Source organism: Ovis aries, chromosome 3 (genome assembly GCF_016772045.2).
Source record: "Ovis aries strain OAR_USU_Benz2616 breed Rambouillet chromosome 3, ARS-UI_Ramb_v3.0, whole genome shotgun sequence".
NCBI lineage: Eukaryota > Metazoa > Chordata > Mammalia > Artiodactyla > Bovidae > Ovis > Ovis aries.
The window spans coordinates 584,138-610,539 of NC_056056.1; the positions used below are offsets into that span (position 1 = coordinate 584,138).

Consider the following 26,402-nt stretch of genomic DNA (forward strand, 5'->3'; position numbering starts at 1 on the left):
GAGCAGGGCCTGACCTCCGGAGGACGCGCCACCTCCCGTGCCCTTCCCAGGCCTCTGCGGGTTGGCACGGGAGAGTCCGTCCAGGGGGAGACCAGACACTTCAGAGGGAAGAGCTGGCCCTGTGCTCTGCCCGTCTCTGCGAGGGGGGGCTCCGTGGGCTCACAGGGTCCTCGAGGCAGCCTTCCTCCTGGCGACACTCCGCACTCAGCGCCCTGACACCCCGGTCCCAGGACGGGGGCTTCCTGGAAAAGCCTTTCTTCTTTGGGGCCTTGAGCAGGGGGGTCTCTTCCTCCAGCCCCTGCCCTGGCCCATGGCTGCCTGCACACCCTCTGTGGGGCTGGAGGCGAGAGGCTGGCCATGCCCAGGGGCCCTGCTGGTCACGTGAAGGACGCCATGACGCTCGCTGTTCCCCTGGACGTGGGTGGTGGAGACACACGTGTGCTTGTTTCGGTCGTTCAGCTCTTACGTGTCTCTAGAAAAGCAAACACGGAGAAGGCGACGGCACCCCACTCCAGTGCTCTCGCCTGGAGAACCCCAGGGACGGGGGAGCCTGGTGGGCTGCAGTCCGTGGGGTTGCTGAGGGTCGGACACGACTGAAGTGACTTAACAGCAGCAGAAAAGCAAACAAAAGGCACTTTCCAGTTTGGGTTTTTCTTTCCTTTTTCTGGGCCTTCCCTGGTGGCTCAGTGGGTAAAGCATCTGCCTCCAATGCGGGAGACCTGGGTTCCATCCCTGAGTTGGGAAGATCCCCTGGAGAAAGAAATGGCAACCCACTCCAGTACTCTTGCCTGGAAAATCCCATGGAGGGAGGAGCCTGGTAGGCAACAGCCCGTGGGGTTGCAGAGGCAGACACGACTGAGCGGCTTCACCTCACCTCACTTTCCTTTTCCTTGTTAGGCCCACTGCCACGTCCCAGGCATGCCACACAGGCGCTCAGGGTGCAGAGGGTGCCACCCAGCTTCTGGCCCGAGGGTCAAGCCTGGCCTTTGTGGGACCACCTGACTGGCCAGCCCCTGTGTCCAGCCCCTTGGGGCAGCTCCATTCTGGTGGGAGGGCTGGCGTCCCTCCCAGTGGGGCCTTGCGTCTCCACAGCTCCGGGAGGAAGCCTGGAAGGGGTTCGCCACCCTGGACGACCCGCTTACCACTCTCCTGGACATGCTGGAAGCCAGTCGGGGCTACGGGGGACGGGGCCCCTCGCTGGAGGCCTGGGTGGCCCGCGAGCTGGAGCTCTGGCTACAGGCACAGCCACGCCCAGAGCCCGCCCAGGTGAGCCCCACCCTCTGCCCACGGCCTGTTCCCGAGTCGCACCCCTTCTGACCCTGTCCAGCCCTCCACATGGGGGCCCACACCCACCTGACCCGGCTCCGGCAGCCCACAGGGGGGTCACTGATGGTGGGTGGTTCTCAGGGCCTCTGACAGGCACGTGCCAGGCAGGCTCGACTCCCTTGTTTGTGCCCCTGCCCACCCGCAACGTCCACCCACCAGCCTGAGGCTGCAGGCGCTAGCTGCCCCGCACTGGGCCCGCCAAGGCTTCAAGCCCCTGGCCACAGCTGCCGCCTCCGCTGAGGTCGGGTCTGGGGCTTCCAGGGCGGCCGAGCACTGAAGCCACTGCAGGCCCGTGCGGTCCGGCTCCTCACCGAGGGCCCCCCCAGCCTTGTGGAGCCGCTGGTCAGCATCTTCCAGCTGCAGGACGCAGACCGAAGCCCCGTGCTGGCGCACATCCACCGGCTGCACCAGGAGGGCAAGTTCAAAGAGGTGAGCAAGCCCTTCCCTGTGGCTCTGGGCCTCTCTTCCACGGGCCGGGCCTCCACGTGGGCCCGCGGGCTAGGTGAGAGCCAGGCTGGGTGTGAGACGCCCACTCTGGAAGTGTCCCCTCCACCATGGGGGCTGTGTAGGGGCTGCAGGTCTGGGGCGCAGGGGACCAGCCACTCCGGGACCAGCCCAGGTTCATGCCTGGTGTGAGGGTCCTGGGCGCCCCTCACACTGACCATCTGAGAGGTCTGGGCACAGCCCCCCACATCCTGCCTCATCTACAGTACCTGCCAGGGTCCTTCCTTCCCAGGTGTGGGCAGGGGCGGGGGGCAGGGATGGGAGATGCTCACCACAGCCTCTGCCCACCCAGGCCACCCCAGGGCCCAGGCCGGATCCTGGGCCTGCTCTCTCCTCCTGCCCCTGCCCAGACTTACTCTTGCTCACCAGGCCCCTGTTGGCACAGCCTGGAGGCAGGGAGCCCGCGGGCAGGAGCCGAGGCCCCTCTGCTTGAGGACAGGCCCTCCCTGCAGCCGCGGTTGCGGCCAGGATGGGCTGGGGGACCGGCCACTTTGCTTCTGGGCCTCGGTGTGCAGGTGTCTGGAGAGTGTCTGCCGTGGAGCCGGGGGCCGGCACTCTGGGTGGGGTCCACCCGTGCCTGTTTGCTGGGCCACTCTGGACTGGGTCCGGGGAGTGGTGGGGACCCTGTGAGGCACAGACTCCCTCGGGCCCTGCCAGGTCCCCGCTGTCACCATCCTGCCAGCCCCAGCCCCTCAACCCCGCCGGGGACCAGCCCTGGCACAACAGGCGTCCTTTTCAGAGGATCGGGTGTGGGAGGTCACGCCGGCCTGGGCCCAGACTCTCAGTCGTGTCCGTCCAGTCAGGAGCTCCCAGTGCGTGTGATGCGTGTGGCTGCGGGCACCGAGGGCGGGTGTTTTGCTCCGCGGTAGGAGGCAGGGCTGGCTCCCTCGGGCGGGGGGCGCGGTGGGCTTCGGAGCGGAGGCCTCTGGGAGGACTCGGCGCGGGCTGGGGGTGGGGCGGGGGTTTGGAAGCTCGGTGGTTTTGCTGATTCCTCTGTGAGCAGAGCTGGCTCTCATTTAAGCCCAGAAAGTTCCGAGAGGAAGAGGGAGCCCCGAGGTCGTGCTCTCGGTGTCCCTGGGCGGCGGGTGTCTGGCGATGGCTCCCTGCGGGGTTGGTGGGCGGGGCGGCGGCGGGATGAGCGGCGCGGGGCGGGGGTGCCGGGCGCCTGGCTGAGATCCCAGCGGCTGCAGCGCCAGAGGTGCGGGTGCCGGCTCAGAGGGGCCCTCTCCCTGGGAGATGAGTCCAGCGTCCAGGGGTCCAGGGCTCGCCTCCGCCGCTGCCTCGTGGAGCCCAGAGACGAGCCCACACACCGGGGGACGGTGTTGCCGGCGCCCAGGAGGTCCCAGGCCCACCCCGCGCCCCCCTCCCCGACGGGGAGGCTCCTTGGAACGGAGGCGCGCGGCGGGCGGAGGACGCGCGGGCACAACGCGGCGGTGCGGGCCGGCCTGGCGGCCGGGCCGCGGGGGAAGAGGCAGGCTGGTGTGTTGCGTCTCCTGTTACACTCCGGCCTTTCAAAGAGCGTCTGGACGGCTGAATGCGCCTCCCTCGCTCTCCGAGGCAGGACTGGCACACAAAGAGCGCTCTTGTCCGGCGCAGGCCCCTCGTGCGAAGAAAGGCCATTGTCCCGAGCGGGCCGGCCCGGCAGGCGGTGCACGCTCCAGTGCCCGCGCCGCGCCGCCGAGGGGCCGCCTTCAGGCCTGTCCGCTCGGATTAGCGGGGACTCACGGCTTCATGTGCTGCGATATTTCATGTCGAGGGCGGTGGCGGGCTCCGGCTGCGTGAATGCCCGCTTTTGTCTGCTGAGTTATTTTATTTACGTTTTTTAAACAGCTTATCAAGGTAAAAAGATAGCTTTGCTTTAAAAAAAAAAGAAAGAAAAGGTCCCTTGGCAGAAAGCCCGTGGCGAGCAGTGGAGGTGGGAGGCAGGTCGGTCCTGAGGTCTGGGACCCGGGTCTGGGCATCTGCCCCAGCCCCTGCTGGCCCGTCAGGGTCCGGCGTGCCTGCCCTTCCCGCTGTCACTGTTGCCGCCCCAGCCCGTCCGGTCTTAGTTACTTTTCACCAAAGCTGCAGCTCTGGGGCCTGAGCTGGTTCCCACTGCCCCACCCTGACCCCACCCAGGGCAGCCCTCTTCTCAGCAGCCAGCTCTGGGGTTCCTGGGCGGAGGTCAGTGATGCCGGCAAGATGCTGGGGGGCCCAGCTCTGGTCTCGTCCCCTACCCTCCTCCCACTGTGGCTGTCCAGCCTCGCCTGGAGCAAGTCCCAGGCCCCTGGGTCAGCGGGCGATTCCCCTACCCTCAGGGCCTGTGTGACAGACAAGTGAGCCGTGAGCAGCTTGGCCCAACAGAACCAAGGTGGGGCTTCCTGGAGGAGACGGTTCTGCTGCCAGCCCTCCCCCCAGTGACCGTGGAGGCTGGGCAGTGCCGTCAGGGCACCCGCCCGTGTCTGCATAAGGCCACACGGCCCCCGCTTCACCCTGTGCCCCCCACAGCCTCCAGGACACAGACCCCCCAGGGCTGAGGGGCAGAGAAGACCCTTCTCAGCCAGTGCCTGGGGAAGTCCATGGCCTTCCAGGCCCGGTGCTCCGGCCACACCCTCGTGTCCATGCAGGCCGCCTGGCCAAAAGAGGGCAGCCTGGGTGCACAGAGAGCTCCGCCAGGCGTGCTCAGGGGCTGGCTGCCGCGGAGGAAGCAGGCAGAGGAGAGGGGCCCCCAGACCCTCTGGGGGCGTCGTCCTGTGCCCAGGGGTATGCACCCCTCACGGGCACGCCTGACCACACACCTGGGCGGATGGGGCCAGACTCCGAGCACTGCCTGCCCTGCTCCTCGGCCCCCACACTCTGCCCTGCCGGTGGGCACCATGTACCAGGGCCCTGACTGCAGGCCAGTGTGTGAGCCACCCAGGCCAGGTCGGCCCAGTGGGCACCTGGGCCTTGCTGTCTCCTGGGAAGGGGAGGGAGGGGGGAAGGCTGGAAGGAGAGAAAAGAGGGAGGGAAGGGGGGTGCAGCCGACAGAGAAGGGCCTGGGGCAGGCGGACTCTGCAGGCTGTCCTCCCGCTGCCCTGAGGGGCAGTGCCTGGCCTGCCCTTGCCCCCACTGGACCAAGACCCCGGCCATCACCCGAGGCTGCCCCTCCAGTCTGAGGCCAGCTCTGGGGCTCAGAGGAGTTCTTGGATGGGGGTAGCCTGCTGAGGAGCCAGACCCTCAGGTGATGGACACCAGCCCCCTGGGAGAGTGGTGAGGGGCTCCCCTTGCTGCCTCTGCTGTCCTCTCTCAGGCCACTGCCTGGGGCCTGGCCTGGAGCGTGGGAGATTCCCAGGCCCCCAGTCCTCCCACCCACGGCCCTTCTCCAACTGCGGCCTGGCCTGACCGAGCCAGGTCCAGATGCTGGCCCTGCGGGAGCCTGGAAGCCGGACACTGCTGGTCGGGCTCTAACGGCCTGGGGTCTGAATATGGGGTGCCCACCGTGTGCACTCTGGCCTTCCTGAGCATGTTCCAGAGCCCCCTCAATTTCCTGAGGGTCTTCTCCCCAGAAGAGGTCAGAGCATCCCGTGAGGGTGCAGGGACGCCTGGGAAAGGAGCCCACCAGCGGACACCTGGCCCCGCCCCCGGCCCTGCACCGGCTCCTCCACCTGGGCCCACCCCAGCCCCGCCCCCAGGCCTTCGTCCCCTTCCCTGGCCCATCACCTCCCCCATTTTGCCTTTCCCCCTCCCCCAAGCTCTGCACCCCTCTCCCCTGGCCCTGGGCCCCCCGCGGCCTGGCCGAGACTGAGCTCCTGGACTCCGGCCAGGCCGCGGGGCACCAGGTCAGCGCCGCGCAGGGAGAGGCCCCCAGCCCCGCGCCCCCGCCCCGCGATCCAGGCCTCTGCCGGAGCTGCCTTTCCCAGGCCGCTATTTTGGGCCTTTCTGTGAGCTGCGGGGGGCGGGGCCGGGCCGCCTGGCCAGTTATTTTTGCTCATAATGGGAGCGCGATGTATGGAAATTATTAATAGCAGCGCGGCCTGCGCTACGTGCGGGCACTCAGGGCTGCCGCGTCTTTGCCGAGTCCGGGGAGGGTCGCTCGCCCAGGACAGGGCAGACGGCGCAGTGCGCACCCTGCCCCATCCGAGTGTCTGCCTGCGAGCCCGTGGCTTCAGAGCGGCTTGTTCTATGGATCCCAGGGCAGCTCTCTGCATGCCCCCGAGGCACCGACCCCCCGGCCTGCCGCCCTGGACCTAGGGTCAGCGCGCTCCATCCAGCAGACTCTGAGTTGCTTTGGGGCGCACGCTGTGGCTTATGGGAAGCGCTCAGAGGTCCGGAGGAGCCTCGCAGGTCATGGCTGCCGTCCCTCAGGCGACCAGAGCACACAGAGCCCCACCGACCCTCCCCGGAGGTGCCCAGCAGCTCCTGGGCCGGGGGTTGGGGGGAGCGCCCAGGAAAAGTGGGGAGAGCAGTCCACACCCCACCAGGCTCTGTGGGTGGGTGATGGGGACCCGACTCCTCCCTCCGCCCTCCACCCTCTCGTCAGCAACCCCTGGCCCAGGCCCCTGCCCAGCAAGCACCTCGAGGCCCCATCTACGTTGAGCCCTAGCTGGGCGCGAGGGGGCACAGGGGTCATTCCAGCCACCCCGCAGCACACATGGAGCCTGGCCAGGGACAGGGGCTTGTGGGCTGGGACGCTTCCTGGTTCCAGGCCCCTCGGCCTGAGGCCACACGGCTGGAACTGGATAGGCCCGGTGGCTGTCCCTGCAGTGACTGGAGGCAACTGGGGGCAGTGGGGAAGGGTGGCAGCCTCCTGTGCACACGCCTCCGCACACAGGCACTGCCTGTCCCCCTGGGCCCTGTGTAACCCAGGCCTTCTGTTTCCCAGGCCATCGTGCTGGGCACGAAGCTGCAGCTGCAGGCGGACCTCGACGTTGAGAAGGTGCGAGTCTTTCTCAGATAGATCAGATCGTGTCCAGACCCCCAGAAGCGTGGTTTAGGGAGGGTCCCCACCACTGAGCTGTGGGCTTTGTTCGCACAGGTGGAGCTGAGGTGCTGGAGGGCAGGAGTCACAGGTGACCACCTGATTACGTGAGGAGGGGCAGGGAGGGGCCAGTGAATGCCTGTGAGCTGTCCCCAGGCGCTGGTATAGCATGCTCAGAAAGCAGCCAGTCACTAGGGGCATACCACGCCGTCTTCTGCTCTGGGGTGGCCTGAAGGGTTCTCAGGAATGGGAGCTCCCATGAGGACCGCGCTCCTGGAGCCCTGGCCTGGCAGATGGGCCCACGTCCCGTCTGGTCTCCAGACAGCCTGGCCTATGTGACCACATGGCGGAGGGGAGGGCATGTGAGGAGACTTCTGCAGGGCCACTGGGAGGGGACCTTTTGAGATCTGGTTCTTTCAAGGGGAGTGGCCAGTATCTCCCAAGGCCCAATACCATGCCCAGGTGCTCCCTTGGGGCCTCCTAGGGGCTTGGGCAGCTTAGGGGGTCTTGTGTGTGTGCACCAGGCCACGTGCCGGTGCCATCTCAACACAACAGGCATTTCTGGGCCACCAGGGCCATGGCCGGTGGTTGATCTCCACCCTGCTCCTCCCCAGCCCAGAGCTCACCCACCGGCTCAGGGACAGCAGGGCCCCCCCAGGAGCCCCCGGGCCCGTTTGAGCCTCTGATCCTTCATGGTGGAGGTGAGGGCGACCACCAAGCCCCCAAGGGATGGCCTAAGGAGCAGCAGGGCCTGTGTGTGCACATGTGTGTGGGCATGGGTGTGTATGCACATGGGTGTGTGTGTGCACATGGATGGGGGTGTGTGCACGTGCACTGGGGAGGGTGTGTACACACATGGATGGATGTGTGTATGTGCGTGCACTGGGGGGGTGTGAATACACAGATGTGTGTGAGTGTGCATGTGTGCGTGCACTGGGGGGGGTGTGAATACACATAGATGTGTGTGCAGGGGCCCAGGCATGGGGCACAGCTCGGAGCAGGGGGTGGGCCTTCACGAGGCCTTCAGACACGGGGCTGGGGCCCTGAGCTCCCCAGGGGAGGCGAGTTGCGCAGACCCGCCTCTGGGCCCTTTGGCGCTGACGCCCTGGCCACTCCCTGTGCTGGGCTGCAGGTGAGTCTGGGTCTTGGCTGCAATGGAGCCGCAGCCTGAGGGGCTGTCTCCCCGCAGATGTGTGCGCCCCTGCTCCTGCAGGACAAGGTGGACCTCACAGAGCGCTACGTGGACAGCTCACCCCTCCTCCAGCAGAGGCTGCTGGCCCTCATGGACTCCTGGTGCCAGCCCGGCTTTGACATCAGGGTCGTCGCCAGGTGAGCTCCACAGGCCCCAGGGTAGGGGTGAGGCTCGCCGGGCAGCAGGTCCGTGGGGGCGCCGCCACACACCCAGCCCGCCCTCACCCACCTGCGTCCCAGCCAGTCAGCAAGGGGCCCGCTTCTGGAGCCGAGGGCCTGACTGCGGCAGCCATGGCCAGAGAGGCTTGACTGCTCCGAGTCAAACAGAAATCATTCTCCCCGGGGGCCCTTTGCTTACACAGTCCTGAGGTCGCACCTCTCATCCAGGCCCTGGCTCCTTCATTCCTTCCTTCATCTCATTAATCTGTCTGGAGTGCTGGCAGCCACAGAGAAAAGGCTGCCTGCCAGCAGGGAACCTGTGTGTGTGTGTGTGCGTGCGCGCACACATATGAGTGTGTGTGCGTGCGTGTGTGTGTGAGTGTGCGCACACATGAGTGATTGTGCATGCGCATGTGTGCATGTGTGTGAGTGTGCGCACACGAGTGTTTGTGTGCGCGCACATATGAGTGTGCGTGCCCGCGCATGTGCATGTATGTGTGAGAATGTGCGCACACACGAGTGTTTGCGTGTGTGCGTGTGCATGTGTGAGAATGCGCACACATATGAGTGTGTGTGAGTGTGCACACATACGAGTGTGTATACGTGTGTGCACACAAGTGTGCATGCACATGTGTGCATGTGTGAATGTGCGCACACGTGTGTGCGCGTGCGTGCGTGTGCACACGTGTTTGTGCGCGCATGTGCGTGTGTGTGTGCACACACATCTGAGTGTTTGTGCCTGCATGCATGTGTGTGTGTGCCTGCGTGTGCCTGTGCCTGTGTGTGTGTGTGTGTGTGTGTCTGTGTGTATGAGAGGCACAGGGTGTCACCTATGCGTGGGCACCTGGAAGAAGGACTTCCTCCCACCTCCCTGGGAGTGGGTGAGGGGAAGCAGTGCTGAGGCTGCCCAGGCTCCCTGGGCACTGGTCCATCAGCAGGCGGCAGCGTTGGTTCTCCATCTGGGTGCCCTGTCCTGGCACCACACAGCCCTGACCATCTCACTTGAGAGTCAGGCCTTGGGCTCTGGTGGCAGGTCTCCCCGGGCCCTCCCTCCCCTGGAGCCATGGGCAAGCACTCCCATTTCTGGGTTTGTTTTCTCATCCAGAAAATGGGGCTGATTCTCTAGGGGCTGCTGTGACTTCAGCTCCTACGAGATGGATGAAGCAGCGGGCCAGACACACGGCATGTGACTGCCGTTGCTCTCATTGTGTGTCAGAAAGGAGAGAGAAACAGCTGGAGCAATACGTGTGCAGAAGGGGAGGGAGGGAGACACAGGCAGAAAGTGGGAGGACCCTCAGGGTTAGATTTGACTGCAGATATCAGCTTAAATGAATGATTTTTAAAAGATGTTCTCATTCTGTGCCCTGAAAGGGTTCAGAAGCAGTGACACCCTGTAGGAATGAGCACATCCAGCAATGAGATCTTGGCTCCTAGACACCATTCTCCACTGAAAGAAACAAGGGCTCTGTGGGGAAGAGGCTAAGAATGAAAACACTAAGAGTGTAAAAGACGGTGACAGAGCACAGCAGCTTGGATTTGTAAAGCTGCATGCGTCTCGGCTCAGATGGCTTCACTAGCGAATCCTTCAAATATTTAAGAAGAGACCATACCAGTCTGACAGAAATTCTTCCAGAGATTATTAAAAAAAACCCAGCACATCCGACCATGTTTTATGCAGAAAGATGCGGAGGAAAAGTTTCCTTTACACTGTTATGCCAGCTAGTACACAGAAAGGAACAGTCAAGTTCGGAACAGCCATCTTGTAACTCCCAGTAAGATAGTTGATTTAGGCACAGATCATAAAGAGACGCTAAGACAGGAGGATACGAATACAGATCACCCATATCGGAAATGAAAAGGGTGGCATCACTACAAACTCTGCAGACAGCAAATGATGTTAAGTGTTTGCAACAATGCAAGTGTATCTGACAGCTTAGATGTCCTAGACCAAATTCTTGCAAAGCATCGCTGACAAAACCGAAAAATGGAAAATTTGAGCAGTCCTTTGTAGTTTTCCGTCACTCAGTCGTGTCCAGCTCTTTGCAACACCATGGACTGCAGCACGCCAGGCGTCCCTGTCCTTCACCATTCAGTTAAATAAATTGAATCGGTAGTTTAAAACTTCATCACAAAAAAACTTCAGGCTAAGATGGCTTCACTAGTGAATTCCTTCAAACATTTAAGGAAGAGAGCGTATCAATCTTACAAAAAATATTTTCAGAGACTATAAAAAGAAAGCACATCCCAGTATGTTTTATCAGCTAGGTTAAGCCTTGGTACTAAAACTTAAGAAGGACATTAGGAGAAAGAAAAGTTACAGTCCAGTGCGTCTCATGAGCACAGATGAAAAAATACTAAAAAAAAAGTATCAATCAAATTAGTTGACGTGTTAAAGTGTTAATCAAGAAAAATGAATATACAAGCTCAGACTGTCGGATAATATTAGCAAATTCACATCTGATAAAGGACTGTTATCCAAAAATACAGAAAGTTCTCTTAAAACTCAGCAGTAAGAAAACAAACAACCTAATTTAAAAGATGGACCAAATCCCAAATAGATGCCTCACCAGAGAAGATACGCAGATGATGCAGAAGCCCATGAGAAGATGCTGTACATCACAGATCGCCAGGGCAATGCAAATCGAATCATGAACACACACCCCATTAGAATGCACAGAAGCTGACACCACGCACCCCTATTAACATGGAGAAAAGCTGACACCACGCACCCCTATTAACATGGACAGAAGCTGACACCACGCACCCCTGCTAGCATGGAGAGAAGCTGACACCACGCACCCCTATTAACATGGAGAAAAGCTGACACCACGCACCCCTATTAACATGGAGAAAAGCTGACACCACGCACCCCTATTAACATGGACAGAAGCTGACACCACGCACCCCTGCTGGCATGGAGAGAAGCTGACGTCACCGAGTGCTGGTGAGGACGTGGAGCAACAGAAGCTCATCGCCACAAGTGGGGGTGCAAAACGGTGCGGCCACTTTGCAGACAGTCTGGTGGTTTCTTACAAAAGTAAGCACGTTCTCATGTCACACCAAGCCACCATGTTCCTTGGTATTTACCCAAAGGCACTGAAAACCCCTGTCCACACAAAAGCCCGCACCTGAGAGCTCATAGCAACGCTATTCGTAGTTGCCAAGGCCTGGAGGGAACCAAGATGTCCTCCAGTAGCTGACATGTGGGCGCGCTAAGTCCCTTCAGTCGTGTCCGACTCGGTGCCCCCATGGACTGTAGCCCACCAGGCCCCTCTGTCCATGGGGTTCTCCAGGCAAGAATGCTGGAGTGGGTAGCCCTGCCCTCCTCCAGGGGATCTTCCCGACCCAGGGGTCAAACCCGCGTCTCTTACATCTCCTGCGTTGGCAGGCGGGTTCTTTACCACTAGCGCCACCTAAGAAACCCCCAGTAGCTGGAGGGATAAGTAAGCTGTGGCCCAGCAAGACAGCTGAATACTGTTCAGAGCTAGAAGGACACGTGCCCTAAAGTCGTGAAAGGATGCAGGGGAACTTGGATGAAGATTACAGAGTGAGAGGAGATCCTGCTGCGTGACCTTCAGCAAAGGGGCCAAACTGCAGAGACAGTTAGGGGATTAGGGTGGTGGCTTGTGGCTGGGGCTGGGGTCTCAGGTGTGCACATACGCATGGGCCCGTCAGCTGTGCACCCTTCATAGGTCCGCCCGATGTGCCCGTGCGTGCCTCCCTCAGCTGTGCCCGCGCGCGTGCCTCCGCCCGGTGTGCCTGCGCACGTGCCTCCGCCCAGTGTACCAGCCCGCGTACCTCCACCCGGTGTGCCCAAGCATGCCTCCCTCAGCTGTGCCCGCGCGCGTGCCTCCGCCCGGTGTGCCCGTGCACTGGGTCACTGGCCTGCCCCGCTGCTGTCTGTGTTGCCTGTCTGGCCGCCGTGGCCTTGCAGCAGCCCTGAGTCAGACGGGGGCCTCCCGTGCTTTTCTTCTCCATCAGAGTCCTTGTCTTATTCTGGACCCTCTGCACTCGTATATGGATTTCGGAATCAGTTTGTCAGTTTCTACCCCAAAAGGCTGCCTGTGCAGAGGGACCCAGTCAGGACTCAGGGACCTCTGGCAGCCTGCCTGGAGCCCAGAGGAAGTTGAAGGGCACATGATGAGTATGAAAGCTGTAACTGAGAACTTCAGAGAGATTCCATGTCCAGAGTATACCCCACAGCTGTGCAAAGAGTGCCTTCGGGACTCAGAGCAGACTTGTCCATAGAAGGGCGATGGCAGGACGGGACTGAAACTCAGTAAAACGTTTGGAAGATTCTTGCTAGCCTTTCCAAAGCAGGAAAGTCAGAGAGGAAAGGGTTTTTTTATTTAAAAAAAAAAATAAGCCAACAGATTCTGTCAAGATCACCCAGCATCCAAATAATGGGGATTCCAGACAGAAAGAGGGGAGTGTGGAGGAATTCACTCCAGACACGGTCCTGAGAGGATGGGGAGAGACCCACACCAAGGACCCAGACCTTGAACCTTCAGAAAGAGCGGGAGTCGTGCCCTGGGTTCCTGGAGCAGCAGATGCCCAGCGCAAGGGGAGTTGCTTCAGACTATCAGCCCTCCAGTCCAGTGTGAGTTGAAGGGCACTATCCCCAGGTCCATTCCTGGCTTCTGGGAGCTGCCCGCGGAGTCACTTTGCCACAGCCTGGAGGCAGGAGAGGTGCAGTGCGACCCAAACAGGGAGGTGCCGTCCTCTTTGCGGTGGGGAGGGGAGTGACTCGTCCTCAGGACAGGTGGCCGAGGCAGCAATCAGACCGGCAAGCATGAACCCACCACCAGTCATACTTGCGTGGCTATAATTCGGTGAAAGCAGCTGGTGCCCAACGAACTGGACCAAGGATGCCGTGTCTGGGGAGGGGAGCCTTCCATGGTGAGGCCTCCGCGCAGAGTGCCTAGAGCTGAACCCTCCAGACGTCACAGGGCAAGATGGCTCTTGGAAACACGGGGCGGATCTGAGCCATGTCAGAATTGTGGAGCAGGGGACTGTGATGGGCTGCCTTGCTCTGAGCCTTGTAGGAAAACTTGGCTTCTGAACTGTGCACATGTATGATGCTGATGAAAATTAAGACCTTGAAATGTGTCGGCTGAGAGAAAGCAGTGCCGACCAGAGCCGTGTGTCTCCCGCAGGCGGTACCCACAGGCGACCCTGCGGCTAGAGAGGCTGAGCCCCAGAGCCCTGGGCCGGCAGGTGCTGCGGCTGCTGGAGCAATACCGCCTGGGCCCCGGTGAGTGAGCCCCCCACACGCTGCTCGGGGGCGGAAGCTGGGTGGGCGCTGCTGGGGTTCCAGGGCCCACCCCCCCCCCAGCATTCGGTCTGGTCGGTGTCTCTTCTGGTCTCTTCGCTGCCCTTAGCAGCCTCTCTGCCCTTCTGGGCTGCCCCCGGGGAGTCTGGGCCTCATGGGTGAGGACCACCGAGCCTGCATAGCACCTCCACCCCTCCCCCACGGCGAGCGCAGCACCCTCGTCCTGCGTCTCAGGGACAGACTTACTGGCGGTATCTGGCTTCACGTCATGAGACCATGGAAGCTCTTCTCGCTTCCGGCCTGTGAGTGTTCGTCGGAAACGGAGGTGGAATCATGTCAGGTCCCCTTTTTGCTCCCAGAAGCCAGGAATGGACCTGGGGATGGTGTCTTGGGGAGATGCCATGTGCTTCCCCTCTGGTCTGTTACTGTGGCGGGTTGCATGGACTGACTGCGTAACGTTAGGTGATCCTCGGGTGTCTGCCACGGCCGAGTCTCCGCCAGGTTGCGTTGCCCTCTACACTACCAGGTCTGGCTTGCCAACCTTGCTTTAACTTAAAGGACTTTGCATCTGTGTCCGTAGCTGAAGCTGGACTCAGACTTCATCTTCCTGAGATGTCTGTTTCCGGCTTTGTGTACAAGGTAACGCTGGCCTCTGAAAACACAGTGGATGTCCTTTCTTTTCACGGAGGGTGTTTGTAAAAGTTGGAATTCTTTCTTCCTGAGAAGTTTGGTGGAAATGACCTGTGAATCTCGATTGCCTTTCCAGATGGAAACAGGACTCTTGACTCAGCTGTGGTTTTTTCAAGGACTTTGTTTCACTTATGGTTCCAAGTGTGCTGCCGTAAGGTGTCCCTAGTAAAGTAACATTCCACTGTGCGCTTATAACGTAGCTTCCACCTGTGGATAAACACTCAGGTGGTTTCCATGCCTCTGCTGTTGTGGATGAAGCTGCAGTCAGTGTAGGGGTGCAGATATCTCTTTGAGGTTTTGGTTCCGTAGCCTGTGAATAAACGCCCAGAAGTGGAATGGCTGGGTCGTATGCTAGTTCCATCCTTAACTTTTTTGAGGAAACGCCGCAGTGTTTGGTTTGCATTCCCATCAACAGTGCACAACGGGCTTCCCTGGTGCTGTGGTTAAGACTCTGCACTTCCACCACAGAAGGCACAACTTTGATCCCTGGTAGAAGAACTATGGTCCTGTAGGCTGAGCAGCCAAAAAAAGGCACGAGGACTCCCGTTTCCTCACATCCTCACCCGCATTTGTTATTTGTTGGTTTTGATGTGGCGGTTCTGACAGTTGTGAGGAGGTGCCTCTTTGTATTTTGACTTGCGTCCCCCTGGAGGTTAGGGATGTTGAACACCTTTTCTGGGCCTGTTGGCCATCTCTGTATCTTCCTTGGGAAAATGTCTCTTTAGTTCCTCTGCTTGTTTTTTAAATTCAGATTATTTGGGCTTTTTTTGCTACTAAATTCTATGAGTTCTTTACCTGGCTTGACTATTAACCTCTTATCTATGCATAGTTTGCAAATATTTTCTCCCACCCCAGAGGTTTCCTTTCATTTGGTTGCTACTGATTCTGTTGCCCTGATCTTGGTGCTTTGATCCTGTCAGCTGTGTGCCCTGCTCAACCCGCTACACTGAGTCTTTCTCAAGTATATACCCCAGGTTTCAGTTATGTATTCCTTCCATTATTGTTCAGCTCGAGATTTAATTTCCAGCATGATTCTTTTCTTTGACCTAGAGAGGAGCTGGCAGTGTGATTGTCATCTCCAGGCTGTGACATTTTGGTTTTCCCTTCACCTCACTGTGATTGGAGGCCGTGCTCGCTGTGATGTCAGCCCTCTGACTGGGCTGGAATGTGTTGTTGAGAAGAAATCTAGCTTCTCACCTTTGGAAGCAGTCTCTCCTCCTCTGGACACTTTTAGTATCTTCTCTTTGTCTTTGGTGTTCTGCAGTTTCACTGTGAGGAGGCTCATTGGAGGTTTCTCTGTATTGTTTTTACCTGGGAGTTGTGGGACTTTGGGATCCATGGGTTGGTGTCTTCAGTCTGTCCTGGGAGTTTTCGGTCATTATTTCTCTGGATATCGCCTGTTGCCCCTTCCTTGCTCTGGTCTCTTCTCTGCGTTCATGTTGAGTCCATGCTGTTTTGCTGTGTGGCTGCCCTCCTGGTGTGGACCTCTGAGTGGACAGACCCCGTGCCCTCTGTGAGGGGACGGCCAGACGTGGTGCGGGGTGGGGCCTGCTCGCCCCTCTGCCCTGAGTGCACCCAGCCCTCTCTTCCTGGGCCTGGATCTGGGTGGAGCCCAGGCATCCGGCAGAGGCAGCAGGGCCCGCCCGAGGTGGGTGGCTGAGTCTGGCTCACCTGCACCTTTTCCTTTAAAAGGTCTGTTTCCCAGAGGAGTGTGTGGGCCTAGATGAACCAGGCGGCACAGAGGGGGCCTGAGGGGGACACTGTATCCATAGGCTTTTGACAAAGTATCTTATTGGCAAAGTGATGTGTAACATTGCAGAAACTTCAGGAAAGCAGGGTTCTGTCTCCACTGGAGGGAGACTTAATTCTGCAACAGTTCTGGCTGCCTTTTCCCCTCCTGACCATCCCCTCCTGCTGCGAGCAGTTCATCCATCCGCCCCTTCCTCCTGCAGTCTTGTCCCCACCAGCCTGTGGGGCACGGGTCTGAAGCCCTTGGCATCCTGCGTTCCTGCCCCGGCTGGAAAGGGGAGAGAAGGCTGCTGGGTGGTGGGCAGGCCCTGGCCCCAGGCAGCCCTGACCTCTGCACTCTTGGACAGCGCCCCTGCAGTGAGGGTGCTCCCCGAGCTGGTTGCAGGGTGCTGGCTGGGGTGGCCACAGCCCTCCAGAACAGGGGGTCCTGGTCAGGGTCCGGTGGAGGCCTGCAGGTAGGCAGGCTCTGTGGTCAGCAACCCCCCCAGACCACCAGGCTTCGAGGACAGCTGGCCCCGGGAGGGAGAAGCAGCAACTGGTTGGAGGGCGGGGTGAGCGGACCGTGGGCACCCTTCCCAGGCCGCCTTGGACTCTGAACAGAATGTGAAGGTGAAGTTGACAGGTCCGCATAGTTTGTAAACACAGAGCAAGATGAGCCCCTTTCTCAAGAAACTCATGTTGGGGCGTGGGGAGAAACAAAAGCTCCAGCTGCCTGGAAAAAATGCAGGAAAGCCCCAAGAGGTGCCGATCCAGGAGACCCCAAGGGAGGGCAGGCCGGGGGCTCTGGTGCCTGGCCCGGGGCGGGGCGCCTTCCTTTACAGCCAGAGTGAAGGCCTCTTGCGAGGAATGTGCTGGGTTGGGGGGGGACAGGAAGACAGCGGGAGCCCCCCAGCCCCAGCCCGCACTCGCTTGTCCACCCAGCCCGGCCGGGGCCCACCCTCTCTTTCAGCCCTGTGTCCCAACGTGGCCACTCAGCAGCGCCTGGCTGCCCTGCGGTGCCTGTGCTACAAGCGGCTGGTGGAGGTGCGTGGCCCGGGGCGGGGCAGAGGGAGCTCTGAGGAGGCCTGCTCTCTGCTCCCGGAGCTGCTGATAGAAAAGCTCACACTGGCGCCCACTTTTGCAGAGAAGCATATCCCGGGAGAGCTGGGCTGAGCTGGTGCAGGTGAGCTCGGAGGTCCCGGCACAGGATGACCCCTCGTGGGGCAGGGTGGGGCACAGTCAGAATCGCCAAGAATCCAGGATGCTCCCTCCCTGCCGCCCGTGGACAGAGCTCCCAGGTGCTGGAGGGAGAGAGGTTCACCAGGAGAAGATTCTAGACTGTCCTCGGGCGCCCTGCTCGCCATGGCTCTGTGATCCGAGGCCTGAGGTGCCCACAGACCCTGAGGAGGAGGCAGCTGCCCCTTGGGGTGATACAGGGGCCGGACTGGAGGTCCAGTCCCAGGCCAGGGACTGCCATCCCCTCAGGACACTGGCCTGCAGCCTGTGTCCCCAGTCCTGAGCTGGAGGCTGGGGCCATCATGGTGCAGAAGCGTCCCCAGCTCTGGGCGAAGTAGCCTGGGAGGAAGGTGGGCTCTTGGGGGGCTGGGGGGCCTTGTGCGGGGCACTCCGCAGTGGTCAGGAACCAGGGACCCTCCTGCTGAGCGCCCGTGCGGGGTCTGCCAGTGGAGGGCGGTGCTGAGCCACCCCCGCCCCTGCCCTCCCCCCAACCCGAGTGACCGGCCGGTGCTGGTGAGTCATCAGAGAGGAACGCGGACCCCCGGGCAAGGCCCGGAAGGCCAGTCCCCCCTGGGTGCCAAGGCCGAGCCGGCCGGAAGGGCAGCGGACATCCTGAAGAATGTGGAGGGGTTTCCACATATTGTCGTCCACGTGGGAACCCGCAGCCTGCGGGAAGCGGCCACCGAGGCTGCTGGGGACAGAGCCGTGTGGGGAAGTGGCCCCGCCTGCCGGCCAGCAGGGGCTCCTCAGGAGGGTGGGGTCCACAGTGGCCTGTGGCCCCGAGGAGCCCCCACCCCCACCAGGACCTCTATAGGCCGTGTGGGCCTTCAGACAGATGGACAGACAGACAGGACACGTGGCCTCATGAGCCCTCACGGCCCCTGCCTCCCTGAAGACAAGTGGAGGCCCTGCGGTCTCTCCTCCCCCAGCACAGTGGTGCCAAGGCTGGGGGGGGGGGGCGGTGAGCAGGTGTGCAGGGGAGATGCGGGCGGAGACGAGGGCCAAGGAGAGGGTGCCCTGGGAGGCGGCGCTGGCCCAAGCCAGCTCGGCCACCATGAGCCTCAGCCATGGGGACCGCTGGTCTCCAGAGGAAAGCCTCCTCTTTATGAAGGGTCTCAGGGCCTGAGAGGGGAGGTCGGGACCAGGCGTGAGGGGAGGTGGGGACCAGGCGTGAGGGGAGGTGGGGGCCGGGCATGAGGGGCGGTCGGGGCCGGGTCTGAGGGGCGGTCGGGGCCGGGTCTGATGGGAGGTGGGGGCCGGGCGTGAGGGGAGGTGGGGGCCAGTCTGAGGGGTGCTCTTGGGCTGGGGGCTGACAGGATGGGCCCGTCCCTCGGGGCCAGCCCCGTGGAGCAGCCCGCACCCCGTCCCCCAGGGCCTGGTGGGGCAGGACGAGTGCCTGCAGGGGCAGCTGCTGCGGCTGCTGGCCTCTCAGGAAGATGTGGCCGCAGTCGCCCAGTGTGCCCTGGACCTCTCGTTGCCTGAGGAGCGACTCCCAGCCACAGTAGTGGCGGAAATGAGCCAACTTAGGCTCCAGGAGAGGTGAGCATCCCCCAGGCTCTGGGGGAGGGGGACCAGGAGGAGGACACGCCCTTGGGCCCCAACCCTCGGAAAGTGACTGGAGGCTGGCAGTGAGAAGTAGGGAGGGCCGCGGAGGGGCGCAGGGCACGTGAGCGGCCTGCAGACACAGGCAGGTCCTGCCCCTCCTCAGGCTCCAGCAAAGACCCAGCGGCCGGGTGCCTCAGCCGGGCCACATAGCCCCCGGAGAGAACCCGGAGGGGCCTGGGGACCTGGCTGTTCCCAGGGTGCGAGGGCAGAGGCGTGGGAAGCAGACCCCGAAGGCCCCGGGCACATACTGGCCTTGAGGGCTCCCCTGGCCCTGCAGCCAGCTGGGGATGTCCAGGGGGGCACCAGGGGCTCTGCAGCTCTGCTCCTCCCCAGGACCGACAAGGCATCTTCAGAGGACAGGCGGGATGACTGCTACCGGCTGCCCATTGCCAGGGAGGACATCCACTTCCTGGCCTCCTGGGAGGAGCTGGCCAGGCACGAGGACACGCTCCTGCAGGTGTGTGCCCAGCCCCTAGGGTGGCTGGCGTCAGGGGCTGCTCACCATGACCTCCGGGGGCTCCAGCCACACTGGCATGCACAGCTGGGCAAGCCCTCCCCACCGAGGCCGCCTCCCCTGGACTGCAGCGCTCGCCTCGCCGCTCCAACCAGCCCCTCTGTCTGCAGCCAGGCCAGGTGGTCGGTGTGGACCTGGAGTGGAGACCGTCTTTCGGCGCAGGCGGCCGGCCCCGGGTTTCACTCATGCAGGTGGCCGTGGAGGGCCGTGTGTTCCTGCTGGACTTGCCCCAGCTCTCGAATCCTGCGGGAGGGCAGGCACCCCGCGCCTTCTCCCAGCTGGTGTCTCGGCTGCTCTCAGATCCCTCCATCACCAAGCTGGGTGAGTAGCACCCGCCCTCGCCCCAGCCCTGCGGGACCTGGGGGACTGGCCTCTCCCTTGGCCCCCGTCACAGCGGCATCCCCCAACTGCAGGTTACGGGATGGCGGGGGACCTGCGGAGCCTGGGTGCGTCCTACCCAGCCCTGGCGCAGGCCGGGCAGCAGCTGCAGGGCGGCCTGGACCTGCTACAGGTGCACAGACAGGTCAGCACTGGGGGTGTGCTGGGGGCTCCCTGCTCTGCGGAGCTGCCCACACAGCGGCGCCCGGCAGCGGTCTCACTGAGGACTGGTTCCTGCCTGGCCCCAGCCCTGATCCCTGGCCCCAGGTCACCAGGGACCCAGAGTACAGGGTCCCCCAGGAGAGAGTGTTGCCACACATCCCCACACTCCCCAGGGTGAGCCTGGCTATGCCCCTGCCTCCAGGATTCTCAGCACACCCCTGGGGGTTAAGATGTGGGCCCCAGAGCTGACCGGTGGGCGGGTGACCCCGGCCCTCAGGCCCTGAGACCCCGAGACAGCCTGCCTGGGCCTCCGGCACCCCCTCTCAGGGCACTGTCCATCATGGCGGGCACAGGGCCTGTCCAGGGGCCCCCGTGGGGCAGCCGGCCGTGTGTGGTGCTGTCCGCCCCCCAGGTCAAGCGCCTTACCCCTAGGGGTGCTGTCTTGCAGCTGCGGGTGGCAGACAGGCCAGCCCCGGCTGTGGACGGGGCTGCAGGGCCACGGGGCCTCAGCCTTTTGGTGCAGCAGGTGCTGGGCAAGCCCCTGGACAAGACACAGCAGCTCTCCAACTGGGACCGGCGGCCACTGGGAGAGGGGCAGCTGGTCTATGCAGGTGGGCACCCCCTCTCCTGCCCCGCGACCCCACATGCCCCACACTGGAGGCTGAGGCTGACCTTGCCCACCCTAGCTGCGGATGCCTACTGCCTGCTGGAGGTGTTCTGGGCGCTGTGCAGAGAGCCTGCCCGCTTCCACCTGCCAGGGGCCCTGCCCTGGAGCCTGGGGCTGGGACGCAGCAAGAGACGCGGGACTTGGGAGCCACCCCCGCAGAAGGCCTTGGCCTCCCCCTGGCAAGTAGGTGAAGCCCCCTAGGCCCTTTATCAGGATTCTCATGGGAAGAACCGCTCTCCTTAAGACTGGGACCTCACAGGGCTGGAGACCCGGAGTAGGGGTTGGGGAGAGCCATCTGGGGGCTTGTGTCCATCCACACTGGACCCTCTGCCCCAAAGGAAGGGAAGCAGGGGGTTAGGGTCCTACGAGAGGGGGGATCCCCAGCCTGGCATGCCCCCCGCCAACATCCAGGGCAGCCTCTGGCTATGTCCCTGTGTGTCCCCGAGACCCTGGCACGCTCCAGTGTGCACCCCACCCCCAGGAGACATGTGCCAGCCCCCTGAGGTCCTGGGGGGTCTAGGGTTGTGTTCCTGGCTTCCCTGCTTTTCTGACATGGCTCACAGGAGCTGAGCGCCCTGGGAGCCCTCCCTCTCCGCCTGCCCCCTGCCCCTTGCCCACATGGGGGGTGGGCTGCTGAGCCAGGCTGTATTGCAGGAGCACTCGCCTGAGGCCGAGGCCCCCGAGGTCCCAGCCCGGGCCTTCCGCGTGGTGTGTGACAACATGCTGGGGGGGCTGGGGCGGACCCTCCGCTGCCTGGGTGTCGACGTGCGGGTGCTGCACTCTGGTGAGGACCACCGGCAGGCCGCCGAGGTGAGCGGGCCCGGGGGTGCGGGCATGTTCGTGGCGGAAGCAGCGCCCCAGCTACGTGCCCCCCACCCTGAGGTGGGGCAGGGCTCCCCCGGTTGCCGGGTTGGTTTGTTGCTGTCCGGGCCTGCGGTCTACAGGCTCCTGTGGGGGGGTGGGCTGGTGCGCGCAGGAGTGAGGACGTGACCGGTGAACGCTCTTTACGGGGTTCGCTGAGATGCAGTCCCCTCTCCCCACAGTTCACTGTGTGCTTTGCGCAGCTATCTCCACCGTGGGTTCTAGGCCCTGTTCATTCCCCCGCCCGCAGTGAAGCGGCCCCCTCCAGGCTCCGCCCCGTCCCGGCCAGGCTCCGCCCCTGACCAGGCTCCGCCCCCTCCAGGCCAGGCTCCGCCCCCGGCCCTGCAGCCTGAGTTCCGGCTGCTCCGGATGTTGCGTGCCAGGGGACTTGTTGCTCGTGGCCTCTTGGTCCTGGCTGCTTTCACGAACGTGGTGTTTCCCAGGCTCGTCTGCGTTGTAGCATCTGTCAGAGCGTCAGGCCTTTTTACAACCAAATAACATTCCATCGGATGGACTGCAGTGGATCCATCCGCCGGGCAGTGATGGGCACTCAGGCTGTTGTGACTTGCGCAGCCACGAAAGAGTACCGAGGCGGCCAGGTGGACATTGCGTAGTTACGTGTGGTTTCTCTTATGTGTTTGGACACCTTCTTCTGGGAAGGGTCCCCAGGCTGAGCAAGCGGGTGACTGGGGCATGGGGTGGGGAGGGCATGGTGGGGGGAGTGGGGTCTGAGCTTGGCAGGCGGCCCTTCCCTGAACACTGCACAGCCCGCTGGATGTTTCGGCAGCCTTCCCACCCCTGCTAACGAGGAAGCTGGGGCCGGAAGAACAGAGGGGCTGCAGAGGTAGGGCTGAGCCAGGAGAGAGCCGTCTGCCTCCCGAGCCGGCCCCCACGTCCATGAGAGGCTGTCCACCTTCCTCAGCCCTGGCCCCTCACAGCCAGCTCTTCCGGAGGCCTGGTCCTGGCTCCCAGGGAAGGAGGCGTGATCGTGTTAAGAGTGGCTCTGGCCGCTGTCCCTGTCGGAAACCCTTCAGTCCTCCTGCTGGGGGTTGTTTCTAGCTTACAGAGGCTGAGATGAGAAGGCCAGCCTGGCTTCCTGAGGACCCCAGACGAGACGTCAGCAGTCACGGGGCAGAGAGCACAGGGCACCCCAGAGCCTGGCCACGCCCATCCCCACAGAACTCGGCTTGAGTTCACGCTTAAGTGGCTGCAGCCCCAGAGACGAACCAGTGGATACGGGAGCCCAGAGTCGGTGCTCCTGTAACAGGCGCCTCAGACGCAGCAGGGCCGCGGGAGGGGCAGAGTCCCAGACCTGGACTAGAGCCAGGGGATTGGACCTCAGAACCTGGAACATCGCAGTCTTGAGGCCGCAGGCCGCGTGCCCTCCCGAGGGGTGTGGCAGGTGAGGGGCTTCTTCCTGGGAACACGGCTGTAGCTCCAGCCCCTGTGGATACGGACTGACTCTGCCCGCTTGTCCCCTCGGCCTTGTGCTTGGAGTTCCCAGGGCCTGTCCTCATGCCTGCCCTGCCGTGGGTGGGTGGGGGGTGATGCTGTCACCTGCGTGTGTCACTCACGAAGCGTTCTGGACAGCGGGGCAATGTGCCCGCCTCTCTCGCACCTGTGGCGCTCTCTCGCGCAGGTGGAGCCCTCTGGCATTTCCTGGAGAGACTGTCTCTAGCCAGCGGCCCACCACGCCCCTGGATGTCCTCTCTTCTGTGGCTCTTTCCCAACCACGCACTTCCTGTGCAGACTCCCGAGGAGGTGACCTGGCTGTGTTGTTCAGCAGGGTTACCCTGTGGGTTTTGTTTTCTGTGATGAGCTCCGTTAACACTTCAGTTCAGTTCAGTTCAGTCGCTCAGTCATGTCTAATGCTGCGACCCCATGAATCGCAGCACACCAGGCCTCCCTGTCCATCACCAACTCCCGGAGTTCACTCAAACTCATGTCCATCGAGTCCGTGATGCCATCCAGCCATCTCATCCTCGGTCGTCCCCTTCTCCTCCTGCCCCCAATCCCTCCCAGCATCAGAGTCTTTTTCCAATGAGTCAACTTTTCGCATGAGGTGGCCAAAGTACTGGAGTTTCAGCTTTAGCATCATTCCTTCCAAAGAACACCCAGGACTGATCTCCTTTAGGATGGACTGGTTGGATCTCCTTGCAGTCCAAGGGACTCTCAAGAGTCTTCTCCAACATCATAGTTCAAAAGCCTCAATTCTTCGGCACTCAGCTTTCTTCACAGTCCAACTCTCACATCCATACATGACCACAGGCAAAACCATAGCCTTGACTAGACGGACCTTAGTTGGCAAAGTAATGTCTCTGTTTTTGAATATACTGTGTAGGTTGGTCATAACTTTTCTTCCAAGGAGTAAGCGTCTTTTAATTTCATGGCTGCAGTCACCATCTGCAGTGATTTTGGAGCCCCCAAAATAAAGTCTGACACTGTTTCCACTGTTTCCCATCTATTTCCCATGAACTGATGGGACCGGATGCCATGATCTTCGTTTTCTGAATGTTGAGCTTTAAGCCAACTTTTTCACTCTCCTCTTTCACTTTCATCAAGAGGCTTTTTAGTTCCTCTTCACTTTCTGCCATAAGGGTGGTGTCATCTGCATATCTGAGGTTATTGATATTTCTCCCGGCAATCTTGATTCCAGCTTGTGTTTCTTCTAGCCCAGTGTTTCTCATGATGTACTCTGCATAGAAGTTAAATAAGCAGGGTGACAATATACAGCCTTGACGTACTCCTTTTCCTATTTGGAAACAGTCTGTTGTTCCATGTCCAGTTCTAATTGTTGCTTCCTGACCTGCAGACAGATTTCTCAAGAGGCAGGTCAGGTGGTCGGGTATTCCCATCTCTTTCAGAATTTTCCATAGTTTATTGTGATCCACACAGTCAAAGGTTTTGGCATAGGCAATAAAGCAGAAATAGATGTTTTTCTGGAACTCTCTTGCTTTTTTGATGATCCAGCGGATGTTGGCAATTTGATATCTGGTTCCTCTGCCTTTTCTAAAACCAGCTTGAACATCAGGAAGTTCACGGTTCACATATTGCTGAAGCCTGGCTTGGAGAATTTTGAGCATTACTAGCATGTGAGATGAGTGCAATTGTGTGGTAGTTTGAGCATTCTTTGGCATTGCCTTTCTTTGGGACTGGAATGAAAACTGACCTTTTCCAGTCCTGTGGCCACTGCTGAGTTTTCCAAATTTGCTGGCATATTGAGTGCAGCACTTTCACAGCATCATCTTTCAGGATTTGAAACAGCTCAACTGGAATTCCATCACCTCCACTAACTAGCTTTGTTTGTAGTGATGCTTTCTAAGGCCCACTTGACTTCACATTCCAGGATGTCTGGCTCTAGGTGAGTGACCACACCATCTTGATTATCTTGGTCGTGAAGATCTTTTTTGTACAGTTCTTCCGTGTATTCTTGTCACCTCTTCTTAATATCTTCTGCTTCTGTTAGGTCCATACCATTTCTGTCCTTTATCGAGCCCATCTTTGCATGAAATATTCCCTTGGTATCTCTAATTTTCTTGAGGAGATCTCTAGTCTTTCCCATTCTATTGTTTTCCTCTATTTCTTTGCATTGATCACTGAGGAAGGCTTTCTTATGTCTTCTTGCTATTCTTTGGAACTCTGCGTTCAGACGCTTATATCTTTCCTTTTCTCCTTTGCTTTTCGCTTCTCTTCTTTTCACAGCTATTTGTAAGGCCTCCCCCAGACAGCCATTTTGCTATTTTGCATTTCTTTTCCATGGGGATGGTCTTGATCCCTGTCTCCTGTACAATGTCACGAACCTCTGTCCATAGTTCATCAGGCACTCTATCAGATCTAGTCCCTTAAATCTATTTCTCACTTCCACTGTATAATCATAAGGGATTCGATTTAGGTCATACCTGAATGGTCTAGTGGTTTTCCCTACTTTCTTCAGTTTAAGTCTGAATTTGGTAATAAGGAGTTCATGATCTGAGCCACAGTCAGCTCCTGGTCTTGTTTTTGTTGACTGTATAGAGCTTCTCCATCTTTGGCTGCAAAGAATATAATCAGTCTGATTTCGGTGTTGACCATCTGGTGATGTCCATGTGTAGAGTCTTCTCTTGTGTTGTTGGAAGAGGGTGTTTGCTATGACCAGTGCATTTTCTTGGCAAAACTCTATTAGTCTTTTCCCTGCTTCATTCCGCATTCCAAGTCCAAATTTGCCTGTTACTCCAGGTGTTTCTTGACTTCCTACTTTTGCATTCCAGTCCCCTATAATGAAAAAGACATCTTTTGGGGGTGTTAGTTCTAAAAAGTCTTGTAGGTCTTCATAGAACCGTTCAACTTCAGCTTCTTGAGCATTACTGGTTGGGGCATAGGCTTGGATTACCATGATATTGAACGGTTTGCCTTGGAAACGAACAGAGATCATTCTGTCATTTTTGAGATTGCATCCAGGTACTGCATTTCAGACTCTTCTGTTGCCCATGATGGCTACTCCATTTCTTCTGAGGGATTCCTGCCCGTAGTAGTAGATATAATGGTCATCTGAGTTAAATCCACCCATTCCAGTCCATTTTAGTTTGCTGGTTCCTAGAATGTCGACATTCACTCTTGCCATCTCCTGTTTGACCACTTCCAATTTGCCTTGATTCATGACCTGACATTCCAGGTTCCTATGCAATATTGCTCTTTACAGCATCGGACCTTGCTTCTATCACCAGTCACATCCACAGCTGGGTATTGTTTTTGCTTTGGCTCCATCCTTTCACTCTTTCTGGAGTTATTTCTCCTCTGATTTCCAGTAGCGTGTTGGGCACCTACTGACCTGGGGAGTTCCTCTTTCAGTATCCTATCATTTTGCCTTTTCATACTGTACATGGGGTTCTCCAGAGAAGGCAATGGCACCCCACTCCAGTACTCTTGCCTGGAAAATCCCATGGACGGAGGAGCCTGGAAGGCTGCAGTCCATGGAGTCGCTGAGGGTTGGACACGACTGAGTGACTTCACTTTCACTTTTCACTTTCCTGCATTGGAGAAGGAAATGGCAACCCACTCCGGAGTTCTTGCCTGGAGAGTCCCAGGGACGGGAGAGCCTGGTGGGCTGCTCTCTATGGGGTTGCACAGAGTCGGACCCGACTGAAGTGACTTAGCAGCAGCAGCATGGGGTTCTCAAGGCAAGAATACTGAA

The 26,402-nt window shown here is 60.0% G+C and overlaps 1 protein-coding gene across 32 annotated transcripts in view; it reads left to right on the forward strand.

Moving 5' to 3' along the window:
- Positions 1-26,402, forward strand: part of EXD3 (exonuclease 3'-5' domain containing 3) — a 77,037-nt gene that overhangs the window by 24,966 nt on the left and 25,669 nt on the right. For 21 of the 32 annotated variants that reach the window (XR_006059034.2, XM_042245318.1, XM_027966046.2 and 18 more), the window contains 14 exons: positions 1,093-1,266; positions 1,588-1,755; positions 6,674-6,727; positions 7,959-8,098; positions 13,276-13,373; positions 16,780-16,853; positions 16,954-16,992; positions 18,418-18,584; positions 18,984-19,107; positions 19,275-19,485; positions 19,578-19,687; positions 20,153-20,315; positions 20,391-20,554; positions 21,026-21,181. Coding sequence is in view for 29 of the 32 variants with exons in the window: in XM_042245318.1 (XP_042101252.1) it covers positions 1,093-1,266; positions 1,588-1,755; positions 6,674-6,727; positions 7,959-8,098; positions 13,276-13,373; positions 16,780-16,853; positions 16,954-16,992; positions 18,418-18,584; positions 18,984-19,107; positions 19,275-19,485; positions 19,578-19,687; positions 20,153-20,315; positions 20,391-20,554; positions 21,026-21,181 (1,842 nt within the window). In the remaining 3 variants the exon portion in view is untranslated. Of the gene's footprint in view, positions 1-1,092; positions 1,267-1,587; positions 1,756-6,673; positions 6,728-7,901; positions 8,099-13,275; positions 13,374-16,779; positions 16,854-16,953; positions 16,993-18,417; positions 18,585-18,983; positions 19,108-19,274; positions 19,486-19,577; positions 19,688-20,152; positions 20,316-20,390; positions 20,555-21,025; positions 21,182-21,675; positions 21,925-22,291; positions 22,635-26,402 lie in introns of those variants that run through there. The other 11 variants (XM_042245332.1, XM_042245335.1, XM_042245333.1 and 8 more) reach the window with 6 other exon arrangements.